Genomic DNA, 15930 nt, shown 5'->3' with positions numbered 1-15930 from the left:
ATAATGTAATGTCCGTTTCCTGACATTTTCTCTAGAAACAGGAAAATATACCCATAGAGCAGTGTACCTATATGAGTGATAATACACAGCATGAACGTGCACTGCAATATGGCAAAAAAGCTATTGTTATACTTATCAAACTGATGTTGAAGAATTTTTGATCTAACAATCCTATCCTAAAACACACTTGAACACACTTTTTACGAACACATGCTGACAGAAATTTGGTTCTTGAATCTTTCCCATTATCTTACACCATGGTGTGTATTAAACCAGGAGTCAGAGAACCCTGACTGATATATATATACTGGCAGGTAACAGTTGAGGGATGAAGTAGGAAGCTGGTGGAGGGTGGAGGGAGGGAGGGAGGCTCTTCTGTGACATGCTTTCTTACTCAGTACTATAATCCATGTTAAAAAAAGTGTAAATAACAAAGTTTCATACACACTTTATTGACATCAACAGAATACTGACTTCATTAATTCAAAGTTTTTTTTTTTTTTTGCACAGCATCTGATAGTCGTAAATGGGAGCATCTACAAGAAAGAGCCTTAAGATTAGTGTATAATACTACTACCAAAAGTTATGACATCTTGCTGAAAAGAGCTAAGTTAACTAACTACTTTACAAAATAGGAGGTTGCAGGATATACTCATTTTGATGTTTAAAAGTAAAAAACAAATTAACAACGAACCAAATTGCGGATATTTTTTATATCAACAAGGAGAATACTAATAGTAAGAGATATAATCTAAGAAATGCAGATTTTGTCTTACCTCGGCTTAAAACTGTTACTTATGGAAGACATTCTCTCAGATTTCTCAGACCACAATATTATTGTGGTCAAAATTAAGCAGGGAGGAGAGAAATATTGGAACTTTGGCAACTTTCAGGACAATGATACATAAGAAGGATGTAACATCATTTCTTGAAGGAGGTGGGAGTGAATGCCGCTTATGCTTAGGTTAACTGGACGTACGCGTATTTAATTGTTCATTTAAGCGTCCGAGCTCATATATGCATTTAGTTAGCTTCAAAGTGTTAAAGAGTAAATTTAGAACTTAGTTTTAAGTGTAAAAGAGTACTTAGCTTAATAGCGTTAATTTCCGGCTTTTTTATATGTTTTACAGTATTTAAATAGTTTCTTTTAACCCATTCGCCCCTGAACCGCCCGTCACCGCCCATGCGGATCCAGGTCCTTTCTACCCTTTGTGACGTCATCAGTTTTGACGGTCAAGGACAACTTTCTTCGCTAACTTGTGCAGAGTGAAGAGATCTTGCAAACCATACCAGAATGAGCACAATTCAGTCAAGGACACCGGAGAAAGAAGCGAAAAACCATGTGACATTGACCTGAAAATCTGCATGAAAATCTTGTTGCATTGCCCACCTACCTTTCCTTTCACCTAATCCTAAGATCCTAAAAGCTTTCCTAAAAACTCTTCCCACCAAAATGAAGCCTACTAAATGCCCAGCAAGAGAAAAAAAAAATCAGGCAAGAAAAGCGAAAAAACAAGGGAGGAGAGAAAGCGAAAAGTAAACTATCTCGAAATTTTGCTTTCTGCGCATACGCGAACTTCGCAAGCTGATATTTTGCATCTGGATCAGAAGGCCGCGAAGTGTATGACCTGTAAACCGGTTTTGTGGTAAGTTTTAGCTCTTTATAGCGCGACATGCCAGTGACCAGAAAACCACTTGACTAGCTTCAAAACACGTTTTTCGGCAAAATCTCTAGGAGCGAATGGGTTAATGATGTAATTTAGTTTTAAAGGTGTCCCCAATTAGTGCCAATAGGCACTAGAATGATTAGACACTTTAATAAAGGTCATGTATGTATGTATGTATGTAGGTATGTAGGTATGTATGTATCTACGTAGAACAAAGCAACACAAGCACTTGCAACAACAGTTCTTGGTACCAACTATCTTACCACTCTGTCAGATCAAAGTAAACCAAATAGAGGTGTGCAGGCTGTTATGTATGGTCGGCCTAACAAAGCTTACATTTATAATGCAATAACTGATGCTAAGCAATATGATTTTTATGTGACCATAAAGGTTATGAGATTTTAGGTACCTGAAACACAAATTCACACACTTCTGAGCAAAAGTTCGTGGTAGACAAAGCCAGGAAAAAAAAGTAACATAAAGATCAAAGCAATAGAAGCTTTAACTAGCTGAAATTCTTAATGTCAATAATAAGTTTGTTCATTAACCTCGAAATTTTTCATCAAAACATCCACTTTCCAGTACAAAAAATAACTGAAATTATATTAAAGATAAAAGATGCACATAAAATATCGTAATATATTTTTGAAATAGTTATTTTTTACAGATTCTACCTTAATGATATTCTCATTTTTTAATAAAGTCTGATAAAAAATTAAAGTTACCATTAGTCTGTAATAGATTAGAAGCAGATGAGCTGTGTGAGAATCGTAAGCCTGGGCTCGAAATTAACAGTAACCCGTTAACAAACCGTTTAGTAGTTTCCAACCCTTGGTTACTAAAAATGAGCCTTAGTAACCTGTCACGGTTAGTAAAAATTTCTGTCATAGAAAATGTCCTTACATGTGTTTCCTTTCTGCACAAGATTGTGTTTCCCAAACAATTTATTTTTCTAAAAGATATGCTTACAACATAATCAAACAACACAAACACTGCACATTTCACATAACTTAAGGTAACTAGGCTTTGTTGGATGGGAAGATCTGGAAACAGCCTTTAAAAATTATATCTCTGCCATCTTGCTCGTTTCAGTGTTTGTTTCATTTTTCTTTTTGACCGGCTCCTTAATGTCCAACCATTTATTATACTGATCAGATGCAGGGATTCTTGGATAGCTTTTTCAGAAAAAGGTCACGGTCTGAAATTTGTGAAGAGGAAATGGAATATCAAGCAAAACAACAAAGAAGAAGTACCGTTTCAAACACTATGCAAGGCTCCCGGAGCGGGTGTGAAGAAGAAGGAAAGAGCTTTCAACAAAAAATTGAAAAAGGTATTCAACAACCTGCAGTACGATGAATCTAAACAAACAACGTTTTGCAGTGGTGTTGATCATGAATTCTCCACCCATGCATAATGTAAGTTGAAAGGAAAATGTAAAAGAGCATTATTAAATCATCAATATTTCTTTTTTACTAATCATCATGAAATTGAAACGAGTCGATTCATACATTTGCCACATTTATCAGCACTATTTAAGCACACATTATTGGATACTGAACTGTATAATTGGTTGGCCAAAAAATTAATTTCAAACCCTGTAAGAGAAAGTACCTTAACACTGTCCCACTTACAAGTGTAAAATTCAAGGAAAAAGCTATCTTCTCGAAAACAAAACATTAAGCAGCCCTGCACTAATATGCAGCACTGATTACATCCTACAAGACTGAGTTTATTAAGTCAACGGTGGGGTGCAAAAAATTCAGTTTTACAATTCATTTAGGCAAGCTGTAGCAAGCATGTACTCATCCAAAAGTCATTTCAGCTAGCCAGAAAAAAAATTAAATGTGCAGGATTGACTACAGTTCTACCGTAAAAAAAATCCTTACTTCCCTGATGGGCAAGTTAAGAACAGAATTCACCAGACTGACAGCAAAATCCACTAGCCCTGGGTTATATGACACTACTTTCTTTGCACGCTGCAATTCTGAGATTGACATTAAATTGTTTATCACAATAAATCACACATTTAAACATCTGCATGTACAAGTCACAATATATGTATTCACAGAAGGCCTACAAATTGAAGTATTAAACAAAAGGAATAATCAAATCTTGCTGCAATTTTGAATAAATAGCAGTTAGTACTCCAAATTGCTAATTTTAACTCTTAAATCTACATGTAATGTCAAATACAAGCTTCTTCATTTCTAAAGATAAAATCTGTGACAATACAAAATCTCCAGAAATTGACAATTCCTAGAATTGACCAATGGAAGCAAGAAATTACTCCACAAGTAAAGAAGATAAATTTTACAAAAATTCAGCAAATTGTAATACCAGTAAAGAAAAAAAAATAGAATTATAATCACAACTCATAAGAGTAATAAGTTAAATTCAATTACAACCATTTCTTTCACCTAAATTGCTACACTTTTTAAGAAAAACTCAAAGGTGTTTGAAAAATCAACCAAAGAAAATTTCATCACGGCAGCAGCAAAATGATAGTCACAAAGTATGTGCGTTAAGCACCTTTTGCCCTTCAAAACTTTCATTAGCACCAAAACAAGTCATTCAAATTAAAATTGTGTAAACACTGCAACAAATAAACTAACAAAGAATAGTATTTGGATACAAGAACCAAACATTTTACATAAAGACAAACATTCAATAATGCAAATCAAAATGACATTAGCTTGAGAGAATAAATATACATTTTGTAGCATCTGGTGTGTAGGTTTGCTCGACCTAACAACTGGGACTCACTGTTATGAGTTCATTTAGTTTTCCATTCTCTTTGGTATCTTCATTGCATGGTACATGTTACCCGTGGTTTGTGCCACAACAGTGGTATTTTAATTTAGACAAGCTGGCTGACAATCATGATGCATGCACAAAGTTGGCCACTTCTTCCACGCATTTTCAGGGCTCAAAGTTAGCGACTAACTGGTAGTATGTGCGACTGTATTTTTGGTTGTGCGCCTAAAAATTCATGTGTTATTGCACCTGTGCGTTGTAAAACCCAAAGCACAGTGCGACTGACTTACTTCCGACTATACTTACGAACTCAAACTAGAAAGACGGTGTATGTTTAATTGGTCTTTTCTTCCAATCGATTCTACGAACTTGAATGTTTTTTTTGTTTCGATGTTTCACTCCATCCCAGACTCTTCTGTTTTGTAATAAACACCGCTGATACATGCAAATATATGCTACGAACCAAACACGCACTTTTTGTGCAATGGACGATCACGTCGAACGTTCAGTTTTAACGTCAATCAAAACAAAAACAGTGCGGATTAAGAACCTTTTTTTCCAGGTAAGAAAGTTTTTAAGTCGTATTCCAGTTACATGTAAGTCATTGCGCATTTAACAAATTCATTAAAGATTAATTTTCATTCTCATTTGACACACTCATTGTTGTCAGTTTTGAACTGTTTTTCAAGTGTAAGTTTTCTTTAGTCACAACTGTACTGTCAAAAAGAGAAATTAGTATTAAATATCACAACGGTATTACTGTGTAGCAAATCGGCTGTGTTTTATCAATCACAGGACTGAAGTAAAAGTAACAAACTGAAGGTGACAAATAAATGCGGCACTGTTAAGCTTTTTACTTTTTCTTTCGAAATAGATGCTCCCAACATTATAAGCTATGCTCCTAAAATTTTCAGCTGTGCGCCTAAAAATTTACATCTGGTAACACAAGTGCTCCCAAACTCAAATTAAACTTTGACCCCTGATTTTAATCCAAAATACTTTGTTTGCAGTTTAACGTGTACCTTCGAATACAGTGGAAAATTGGCAAAAAATTGCATACAAAACAACTGTTACTGACACTCAATCAATTCATCAACCCAAGGATGATGAATCTTCATTCACACTGAAGAATGTTGGTTTTGACAAAACACTTAACAAATTCGCCTTAATGAATATTCTACTTGATAAAAAAATCCTCAATGATTGAACCACAATTTAAAATGATTGCATCTTCAACTAAACTGTTGATACAGTAATTTTAATGACCAATGTTTTCATGCTAATTAAAAGTTATCTCCAAACAATGAAGGGCAAAAGGGGTACTGCATACATTTAATACTATACTTGTTAAGAACGAAGATAGAAAACATCAACCATCTTTTTCCTTTTTCACATTATTATACGCTTCCCCAGCAGTTCCTAAAATTGTTGCAATTTCTCCCTGCATAAACGCCCAAGGCAAATCACTGCCTTGCAATGGACACCTTTCACCACTTGGGCAGAACACTTCTGAACCAGCTCCCTGCTTCTTGATACTCTCACGTGAACAAGGGAAACAGAACTTATGGTGAGAAACTGATGGACACTGCACAAAATGTGTGTCTTCAAGCTTGTCGTGACAAAGGCTGCAGGTCAATATATTCACAGATGAAGGGCCTCGTCCTTTTGCTTCTCCTTCCCCTTGAGATTCAGGTTTACCACCAACTGGTAAGGGCCTTGGTGACTGACGCTGGCGTGGTGAAAGTCTCTCAGGGTTAGGTGACACAGGAACCAAATTATTGGGGCCATTCCTTGAGTCTTCACGAAGAACAGAACTTGGAGGCAGCTCAAAACGATTCACCATGGTAGCCATTGGAGATTTTACTTGACCACGGGCATGTTGCTCTGAGACTGCCAAGCTTGCTTTGGAGACAGGTAGTGCAACCATTGGTGGAACAGATGCAGATGGGATAGAGGTTACAGGTGTTCCTGGGGGAATGGGAGTTCCTGGTACATGAGCCTGCAACTTGACAGCTTCTCCTGATTGGTTTGCCATCCACATTCCATGTACTGTGTCATCACGAGTCATGTGACCATGAATGGGTCCCATTCGCTTTCCAGCTGCTACTTCAAATTCCTCTAAATCAATTGCACCTTTTCGCTTTCGACTGTAAGCTGGACCTGATCGGTTGAAGCTGAGGTTTACATGGGGTAGAACTGGAAATTCAGGATCTAGTTGAGGTTTGGCAAGAAACTCAGGATTTATAGCTTCCTTGAACAAACGGACAGGCTCAGGGAGAAAATCCCCCAGTAAACGCCAATCTGCACTGGCACGGTCTTTTTCGTACTCCAAATATTTGAACCCAGAAGAAAGGGGCTTTGCCATTTCCTTTAAAGACTCTGTATACATCTGTTTAGCAACTCCAGATGCGCTTTGAAAAACACAACCGGAACCACGAGGATATTCGATGAAAATTTTAAGCTCGTAATCAATGCCTGGCTTGCAAGTGACGTCGAAAGCAAATACGCGACCGACCAACGCGTAATCCTTCTTGAATCTGATATCAAAAGGACAAGACCGGTTCAATGTTGTCAGAGTTTCTCGAATTAGTTCTGGCCTTGGACCATCGACAACAAAGTTTTGTTGAGGTCCATTTGGGGTCAAGGGCGGGTGATGTCTTTGCAAGGAATTTCCGTTTGCCATTGCTGCATGCCTAACATCCTCCATGTTAAAATTTGATCCACGTCTCTCCACCTCGCGAGAACCAATATTTCCTGGAGGGCGAGATCCTTTAGCGCCCGGTCCGTTTGCCGCTTCGGCAGTGCCATGCCCTAGCGAATTTTCTATACTTTCTTCGCCAATTCTGTGACTGTTATGAACTTTTCCAGTTGATTTTCTTTGCTCTGAAAATTGTGACGTGTAGTTAGTACCGTTAGCTGGTGGCGGACTTGGAGTCGAAGAAACAGACGAACCTGCTGAATTAAGCCTTTCTGTTTTTACGCCTCGACCCCTGTTCGCTTCGTTGTTTTCCCATGTTCGCCTCAAAATTCTAGAATAATGTATTACATCTTCAATTCGGTCAGCTCCTTCATAGTTGCAACAACCTCGGCAAACCGGTTCCGAAAAATCGTGTAAAATTGCCCACGGAGAATGAGGAAGATCGCATAAATAACAATGCTGACGATGAAAGCGACTAGCCGACATGTTCTAATGCTCGGCTCAGTTCACCAGTATTAAACTCATATAATTTGCCGAAGTTTTCCTCACAAAGCGATTGCAGTTCAAAGAAATTATGGCCGCCCGCGTCTAGGTTATGATGAGCATAGATTTAACACTTCCAGGTCCTTCTTCATAGCGAAAAATTCAGCAAATCTTGTTCTCCTATATAGCAAGCTATCGATGTGGCAGTTACGTTATCGGAGGCACGTGTGATCATAAAATTGGACAAATTTCTTGATCGCCAGGAAATCGAGAAAGCGTGTCACCAGAACGCAAGCAGAAGAAACCAGAACTTTTAATCTTCGAAGAGCGAGTTAAAACAATTGCCATCAAATAAATATGTGACGCGAAACTCGATCACCGTATGAGCTCTCAAACACTCTAAATTTAGGTTCGTTCTGAATTATCATATCGGTGACCGAACCGCGTTGATCCGAGCCAATGCGTCAAAACAATCAGTGAACTCACACACACTTCCTGTGACGTCACACCTGTCGCCAAATCATGAAGTGCACAAACACAAGGCGGGGCGAATTTGGGGTGGATAAATACGATAACAGGACTGAATTATTCACCGCAATGGAACTTTTACGAGGTGGAAGGAGAGGGAGAAATTTTCGCCAGAGAACTTTGGTGGTTTTTCTAAAATGCCACCGCCCAACGAAAAACAACCTGCGTAGTTTTAACTTGGCCTCTTAGCATAATCACGTGGTGCACAGATCTTTCGGATACAAAAATATCGCTGCATGGCAAGGGGAGAAATTAAAGTATAACAAACTTAAGCTTTCAAAACCATTCACTAAAAATGAATAAAATATGTGAAATAATACTCATAGACATCGATCAACACAACGTCGGAATGAAACAAAGTGCGTTTGCTATAATTGCTTCAAATCCTGTTCATTCCCGAAACAAAGAACCTTAAGCACGTAAATAATGTATAAAATTAGGCAAATGACGTCATTAATAATCCCTGGTAACCAACCCGAGGCAGAGAGTCATTGGTTTCCGTTGTTAAAAAACAATAGCGACGTTTTGGCTGAGTTTACATAAACGTTCTTTCCGGGAAAGAGAATATTAGATTATGCAAAATGCTTGACTGCGCGGGCACCGGATACAATAAATTGCATTTTAAACAACTCAGGTTTGTGCTGAATAGCGCTTTTGTCTTGAAGGCGTCATTTGATCCGCGGAAAGCAGACATTGCTCAATATTGTCACAGGTCAAAAATTTAAACCATTCCTGGGGTGTTTACATTTTCTTTTTGGGAAATTTAAAACTGCAAGTTCGGATCAAATTCTTGACAGGTTGAAACCCGAAATTTGGCTGCCACTTGATCCCGTAACAGATATTGCCCAATGTCATTTGTTACAAGTCATGTGTTAATCTTATATTCGGATCAAATTCATGACAGGCGAAACTCAACGAAAGAACAATAACACGGAGTCTCGTATAATCTTCCGTCCGTTGAAAATTGTGTTCCTGTATTAGATTTCCCCAACAAATAAACTACATGTAGTACCATAAACGTTGCCTGTTGTGCAGAATCGATCTGTCTTGATATTGTAGAGCAAGCCGGACACGCGCAGATCACAGAGAGCTAAGACACGCCACGTCATGCAACATGATTTATGATGTTTGGCGCTTGGTGGATGTAGTAATAGATTGATCGATTGTCTGCTACTTTTTTTCTTAAAGCAATCAGCTATATCCGGAAAGATACTTATATAATTGTGTTTGTGTTCAAAGTAACCTTAATGTTAATGCGAAGAAATTTTCTATACCACTTTGCATATCATATTTTGTGTTTTGTTGACGGTGAAAGTTCTGAGGGCGCAGACACACCTGAAAAATTCAACAGGAAACTTTTTACGTGTGCGGGTCACTACAGTCACGCGCAAAAGTAACAATTTTAGAAATGTTTTACTCCTTTAATACCATCTTTCTAGCTTGACATTCTGAACCGCTGTGTACTTTTAAGTAAACACAATTCTGAATGACACTCTCATTGACGACACCCAATGGCATACAGCACACAAGGAACTTCATTGAACATTCTTTTCATTTAAAATATGCTGACACAAGGCAGAGAGACAAGATCCTTCAAGCTCCATTGACATATATCAAATAACATGGTAAACTGCATTGATGAAAATGTTTTCTTCTGTCATGGCGGAGACATTATCATTGGAAGAATTTAACTATTGTTATAAATTTTTATTTCTTGTATATTATGGGGTGAAATAAAGTGTTGTTGTTGCCGAAAAGAAATATTCGACTGAAAAATTTATTATTTGCCATGAGTTTTGGGTTGGCATCAGTGTTTGTGATTCTGTTCTAAATATCAAACATGGGGGTACTGGGACTTGCACAGCCTTCACCTTAGCACAAGTTTTACATAGATTGAGTACTATTCCGTCTGGCTTATCAAGTTATTTTACTCACAAAGTATTCAGAGTTTTACGATTAGCTTTTATACTCAATGCCAGTAAAAGTACAAGCACGCTTGTTTAAATTCAGGGCCCAGCATCTTATAGACTCACTTGCAAGATAACTCGGCTAGCAACAGTCATAAGTAGCAGCATCTACTGGTTTTACCGCAGTCTTTTCAAAAGTTTCTAACTATAAGCGTACTGATGAATAACGGGGACGAAAAGTTGGACGGCAAAAGGACCTGTAAGTGCCCGGGTTGCATGAAAAATTTATTCTTTGCCCTGAGTTTTGGAATTCTTTCACGATGATAAAATGTAATTTATGTGTCCGGCATTTCCATGAAAGAAAGACATTCAATATACAGCACAGTGGCGGATCCAGGGGAGGGGCCCGGGGGGGTCCGCCCCCCCCCCTATTTTTAGACCAAACTGAGGCCCGAAGGGCCGAAAAACATTTTTTTGGGAGACCGCCCCCCCCCCTTTCTAAGGATCTGGATGACCGGCCCCCCTTATCTCAAGGTCTGGATTCGGCAATACAGCATCACTCTCCCGGGATCACTCTAAACTTACGATGTGAGAGATTGGGAGACTAAGAAATATTTGTCGGGAAAGAAATAGGTGATGCTTAATTTTTTCATGTCGGGAAAATCCCAGACGATCAGGGATTTTACTTTTTGCCGACCGTCCCAGATTTTGCCGATATATCGGATAATCGCCCAGATTCTCCCGATATTGAATTTGGCGGGAAATGGAAAATGCGCCAAAAATTGAAATTTGTACACAAATGCATGATAAGGAGACTGGAGTCCATTAATTTTGAGGGTTGATAAGAAGCGAAATCCAACGCCGTCGTCCCCGACAGTACAAATTTGAGTTTTCATTTGTCGGGAATGATACCGATCATTGCAGAAATCTGGGACGCGTCGGGAAACAGCAAAATCCCCTATCGTCTGGGATTTTCCCGACTAATGAAAACCAGGCTTAACTTGATTATTTCGTGAAATATTAATTAGAAATTGACATCTGTAGCGCAAAGAAGTTATATGTCGTGACATTAGATTTCAAAATAATGTAGACAAAGTCCGAGTATAAAACATTTACGTAACATTTAGGCTAAATAAGGTGAAAGAACGTGAGATTTTGTAATAGTCACTTAATTTAGATACATTACAATGGGAACTTTTATTGAACATGTGATTAATGTAAAAATACTGCCTTGCGCAAGGATAGTAGAAAAAACCTCTGTATACTTAGAATGTGTTAGTTGATCGCTGATCGTTGATCGTTGTGTTACAACCGTTGAATATGTGAGAACTGTACATCGCAGTAGACTGTTGGATCGGATTAAATCGTGCTGTTACATCGAAAGAGACAATCGTCTTGATTTGTTTGAACCAGCGAGCGGGGTTATAAGAATTCCGCAACGATATTTCAGTACCTGCAATGTATTTTTTTAAAAAATCAACACAACCTTTTCTAAACCACACTTATATCCGCGTGAAAAGAGATCAAATATTTGCAAAAAAAAATTATATCCGTAAGAAGAGCTGAGACGTCCACAGTGCAACTCATGCTCATGACTTCTTGCACAAAAAATGATTTAGTCAACTCCTAAAACTGACCTGCCAAAAAGGCGCATGCGCAGTGATTCAGACATTTGAGGAATGAATGCTCTGTCATGGGTGCGGTGAAAACTAGTTCAAACACAATTCTACAATTAACCTTCGAATTTTCGTTTCATAGAGAATTTTTCTGGGAAGAACGAGGAAGCTGAAGATCTTGCGAGAAGATGGTAATTTTAAGATAAATGTTCACCCTGATTTTCACCAAGAAAGCCGTAATATTATTAGTTTCAGAGGTCCAACTGATTGAATATCAGATCAGATGACGAAATCCTTTCCTGTTCTACTGGGGGTCAAAACCTCATAAGACTGACAAGACTGACAAGCAACAAAGATTGCGTAAATACCATAGCAACTTGGCTAAGTTGCAGCCCAAGTCATGGTCAAATCTGAAACTAATCCAATTTATATGATGTCATCTGGAACGACTCCCAATTCTGTCAAGAATTAAAGACATCTGGCTTTCGGGCCATCTGCGTGAATTGTTTATCAACGTGTTTATCAACGAAAGAAAAACCCTTCTCCGAACAAGAACCAAGGCTTGAGTTTGTTTCAAGAGGTGGCCAAAAAAAAATATCTCAAAAAAAAGGAACAATTACACGTAAAAAGCTTTTACCGCAACACTGGACTAACATCACAGTTCAACAACGGTGTCCGAAACGGGTAGTTTCGAAAACGAAGCACTCGAAAACGAAGACCGAAGCACGAAGCACCCAAAACTCGAAAACGAAGCACCCAAAACTCGAAAACGAAGCACCCAAAACTCGAAAACGAAGCACCCAAAGTTCGAAAACGAAGCACCCAAAACTCGAAAACGAAGCACCCAAGTTCGAAAACGAAGCACCCAAAACTCGAAAACGAAGCACCCAAAACTCGAAAACGAAGCACCCAAAACTCGAAACCACTGTAGGCTGTACGTCTTGCATGACGCAATGCGAATCAGGTGGAGGCAGCGGATGCGTCCGCACCTCCAAAGGTCCACAAAATCCATCCCAAGGTTTTATAAGAGCCTGCCAACTGTTTAACTGAACGTTTCTAGATGGGATATAATGTATTACTTTTATTATTGGTCTCGCTATACTTGATACATCTTACCTTAATATGCGTTTTTTCGGTACACATGCATGTTTATGTAGACTTCAAAACTGTCCGTCAGCAGATTTTGGCTTATTCAAGTACGCGTGAGCAGTAACACAAAAGGTCTGAAACGAGGCTGAAAACGGAGTGTGAGGCTCGCGCGTATTATTATTATTCATACAAAATTTCAACTACAACAAAATCAATTTCCGTTAGTGTTTGCGATTTTCTCACATCTGATTAGTCCCCCACGCAGCCGTGACTAGACAAAGAACGGCTGTGTGTAGGAGACTAACGCCTGATTGGCTTTTACTGGCAATACAGTAACATTCTAGAAATAGTTTGCGCGTTCTCGGTTTTCTGATCACGTCCAAAACATAGCCTCCCAATGGGGCCTCCCACGCAGCGGCGGAAATGCATTTACAACTTGAGTAGATTTGAACTGCATTGGAGTCGTTATCGAATACTCGTTATCGCGCTTGATTTCTGCTGTATTTACATTGGTCTCGTGTTTATAAAGGACAGACCGGTGTCGAGTTTTTTGGGTGCTTCGTTTTCGAGATAGGGTGCTTCGTTTTCGATCTTGGGTACTTCGTTTTCGAGTTTTGGGTGCTTCGTTTTCGAGATTTAGGTGCTTCGTTTTCGAGTTTTGGGTGCTTCGTTTTCGAGATTTGGGTGCTTCGTTTTCGAGTTTTGGGTGCTTCGTTTTCGAACTTGGGTGCTTCGTTTTCGAGTTTTGGGTGCTTCGTGCTTCGGTCTTCGTTTTCGAGTGCTTCGTTTTCGAAACTACCGTCCGAAACGAGGAAAAAACCCCTTAATACGGTTATCACATTTGATCTCCACGGACTTTGACATATAACATCTCGTCAATTCGGTTAACAAATCACAGACGGAACTAAACTTTTACAAAATATTCTTTCAAAAAATACAACTGTAAAAAGCAAGTAGCACTGAAATAACCTGCAGCGTGTAATTCTAGTCGAGGAAAGCGTTGAAAGACATTCGGAAAAAAAAACAACGCCCTGCTCATCGGCACAAAGGACACAAACAGCGATACAAGCGATCTTCACCTTGACATATGAGAAATAAATCAGTCCAAACCTAAACGAGTTTTTTAATTTTTCTTTGTTTTGCATAGGGCGCACCAGGCGGGACGGCTGAGGTGGACTGGAACCGAGGAATACCCTGCGAGTAGAGGCCCTTCTACCCTCCTAGATAAGAAGGGCCTCTGGTCGCATGGTAGAAAACAGCAAAAAAAAGGTAAATGTAAGAGGTTTCTCGTATCCTGTTCATCAAAATAAATAGCACAAGTTCAATGCCCAAGAAACATCGTGCGGACTAATTGACCGAAATCACAGACTAGTTACTGACAGTATCAATAAATTAGGCGTAACGTGAACGTATTATACTTTCGCTGATTTCATATTTCCTTCCTCAAAGGGACGAAATACATTACTACTCTGCCATTGCAGAGGCCTACTAGGATGATCTTCCTATTTTGTTGTTAAATGTGCGTTTGTTGAACTTTAAAATAAAATTGCTCTCTCTAAACACCATGTGGCCTGCCTTTCAACATTCCCTACTTATAAAACCTCATTGGTGCATATGAAAAAGAGAGAGAAGGTTCACAAGCTGCCTGAAGTTTTCGTTTTATCGCTGGCGAGGGAGAGTCAACAAAAGAAAAACAGAACTCCCTTCAATGGCCACTTTGGTTGACAGCGGTGGCTGTTGCCTTGGAGAGAAAAGATAATCCAGGAAAACGATTACGAACAACAAGATAAGACATTGCCAAGAGGAGAGATGGTCGTCATACTTGTCACACAGGCCGCGGATCCACACAATCTGTATGAGTAACCGTTTGTTTTGAGCCATTTCTAAGGATTTTGAGTTCGCGGTTTAAAATATCACTTCAGAGGCATAGGACGACAATTTACGGAAGGTTAGTTCATTTAACATTGCTCCATGTAAATATTTAAGCAATAGACCACACTTTCTATGGGTTTACCGGAGTGATAACCCACGCGGGATGTGGGGAGAACACGAGAAAAGCTTGTAAATCACGAGCCGAAGGCCAGTGATTTACAACCTTTTCAAGTGTTCTCCCAACATCCCAAGTCCCATAGAAAGTGTGGTCTATTATTTTATATTAATATTTATAAAATAACTTTAAGTAAAACTATGAGTTTACCGGCACACTAAACCATACGTTTTTTACCAATCAGAACGCACGTACTATCTTAGTTATTTTGTAATTAGCGATATATGGCTACAAATGGAACAAACGGTAAATCCAATACATACCTAGGCTCGTTTTCTGCGGCTCTCTCGTTCCTCCCCTGTGTTCAGGGGAGGACCTTGGGCTCATTTCCCGAACAGCTGCTGGTAATCGAGCCTAATACATACACCGACAGATCACATACACCCACAAACGATTACACAACCAGATAGTGTGGGGCCAGCCCCTATTACCTGTGAGATGTTCTCTGTGGTTCTATTCTTGCCTTGTCAACTTGGGTAGCAAAGCCATTTTGGGATACAAGTTCTCTCACTAGACCACGCCCTGGAGAAATGATGAATTTTCTTGTGTCAAAATATCATTTTCCAAGAGGGGAAGTGTATCAAGGCAGTGGCGTGGTGGGAAAACAACCTTAATGAATTAACCAGTTGGTTATACCAAAACCTGTAAATATGCAGTTAACTAACATTTCTTTGCTTTGACGACATTTTCTGGAAACATCACGCTGTAACAAGTACAGAGTAGACTGCTACTACTTTCCTGTTTTGTTGGACAAGATTCTACTTATGCCACTCGTCCATGTTTTCTGGCAGTAAAATGGCACAGCTGTCTGTTACTTTCATCTTCTTTCCAGTATAATAAACCACTAAATCAATTCGTCTTAGCTTTTTCGCACATATTTAACCCAGCACTGTTTCCTATCAACTGGATTTCACTTTTGGAATTTGATATTTCTGAAACTAACCTTTATCGGTAAATTGCCTGATGTAAGTTGGCTCTGCAGGGGAAATATCAGGTTGATCAAAATACACCTTTTCTTTTTTCTCCCTTCTCCGCGAAACATCAGACCGAAGTCTATGACTATATGACCTTGACCTTGGCAGGTCATAACGGGACATTGGCATGGGTGGTTGCTTACGGGGGAGAGGGGTCTGCAGCGGTG

General features: G+C 39.1%; 2 protein-coding genes across 2 annotated transcripts in view; both read right to left on the bottom strand.

Moving 5' to 3' along the window:
• The window catches only part of LOC140942654 (uncharacterized), a 69065-nt gene that overhangs the window by 29115 nt on the left and 24020 nt on the right, over positions 1-15930 (bottom strand). Inside the window, exons 8-9 of the mRNA XM_073391599.1 lie at positions 15733-15930; positions 15221-15311 (exon numbers count right to left, since the gene is read on the bottom strand). The exon at positions 15733-15930 is cut by the window's right edge and continues 69 nt beyond it. Of these exons, the coding sequence (XP_073247700.1) occupies positions 15221-15311; positions 15733-15930 (289 nt within the window). The remainder of the gene's footprint in view (positions 1-15220; positions 15312-15732) is intronic.
• Positions 3650-8076, bottom strand: LOC140942655 (interferon regulatory factor 2-binding protein-like A). Its single transcript, XM_073391600.1, has one exon. It carries the CDS (start codon positions 7603-7605, stop codon positions 5791-5793), a length of 1815 nt encoding a protein of 604 aa, XP_073247701.1. The 5' UTR covers positions 7606-8076; the 3' UTR covers positions 3650-5790.

The sequence above is a fragment of the Porites lutea genome, chromosome 7, assembly GCF_958299795.1.
Source record: "Porites lutea chromosome 7, jaPorLute2.1, whole genome shotgun sequence".
NCBI classification, from domain to species: Eukaryota; Metazoa; Cnidaria; class Anthozoa; order Scleractinia; family Poritidae; genus Porites; species Porites lutea.
The sequence above is the reverse complement of the archived record's forward strand: the minus strand, read 5'-3'. Positions and strand labels throughout refer to the sequence as shown.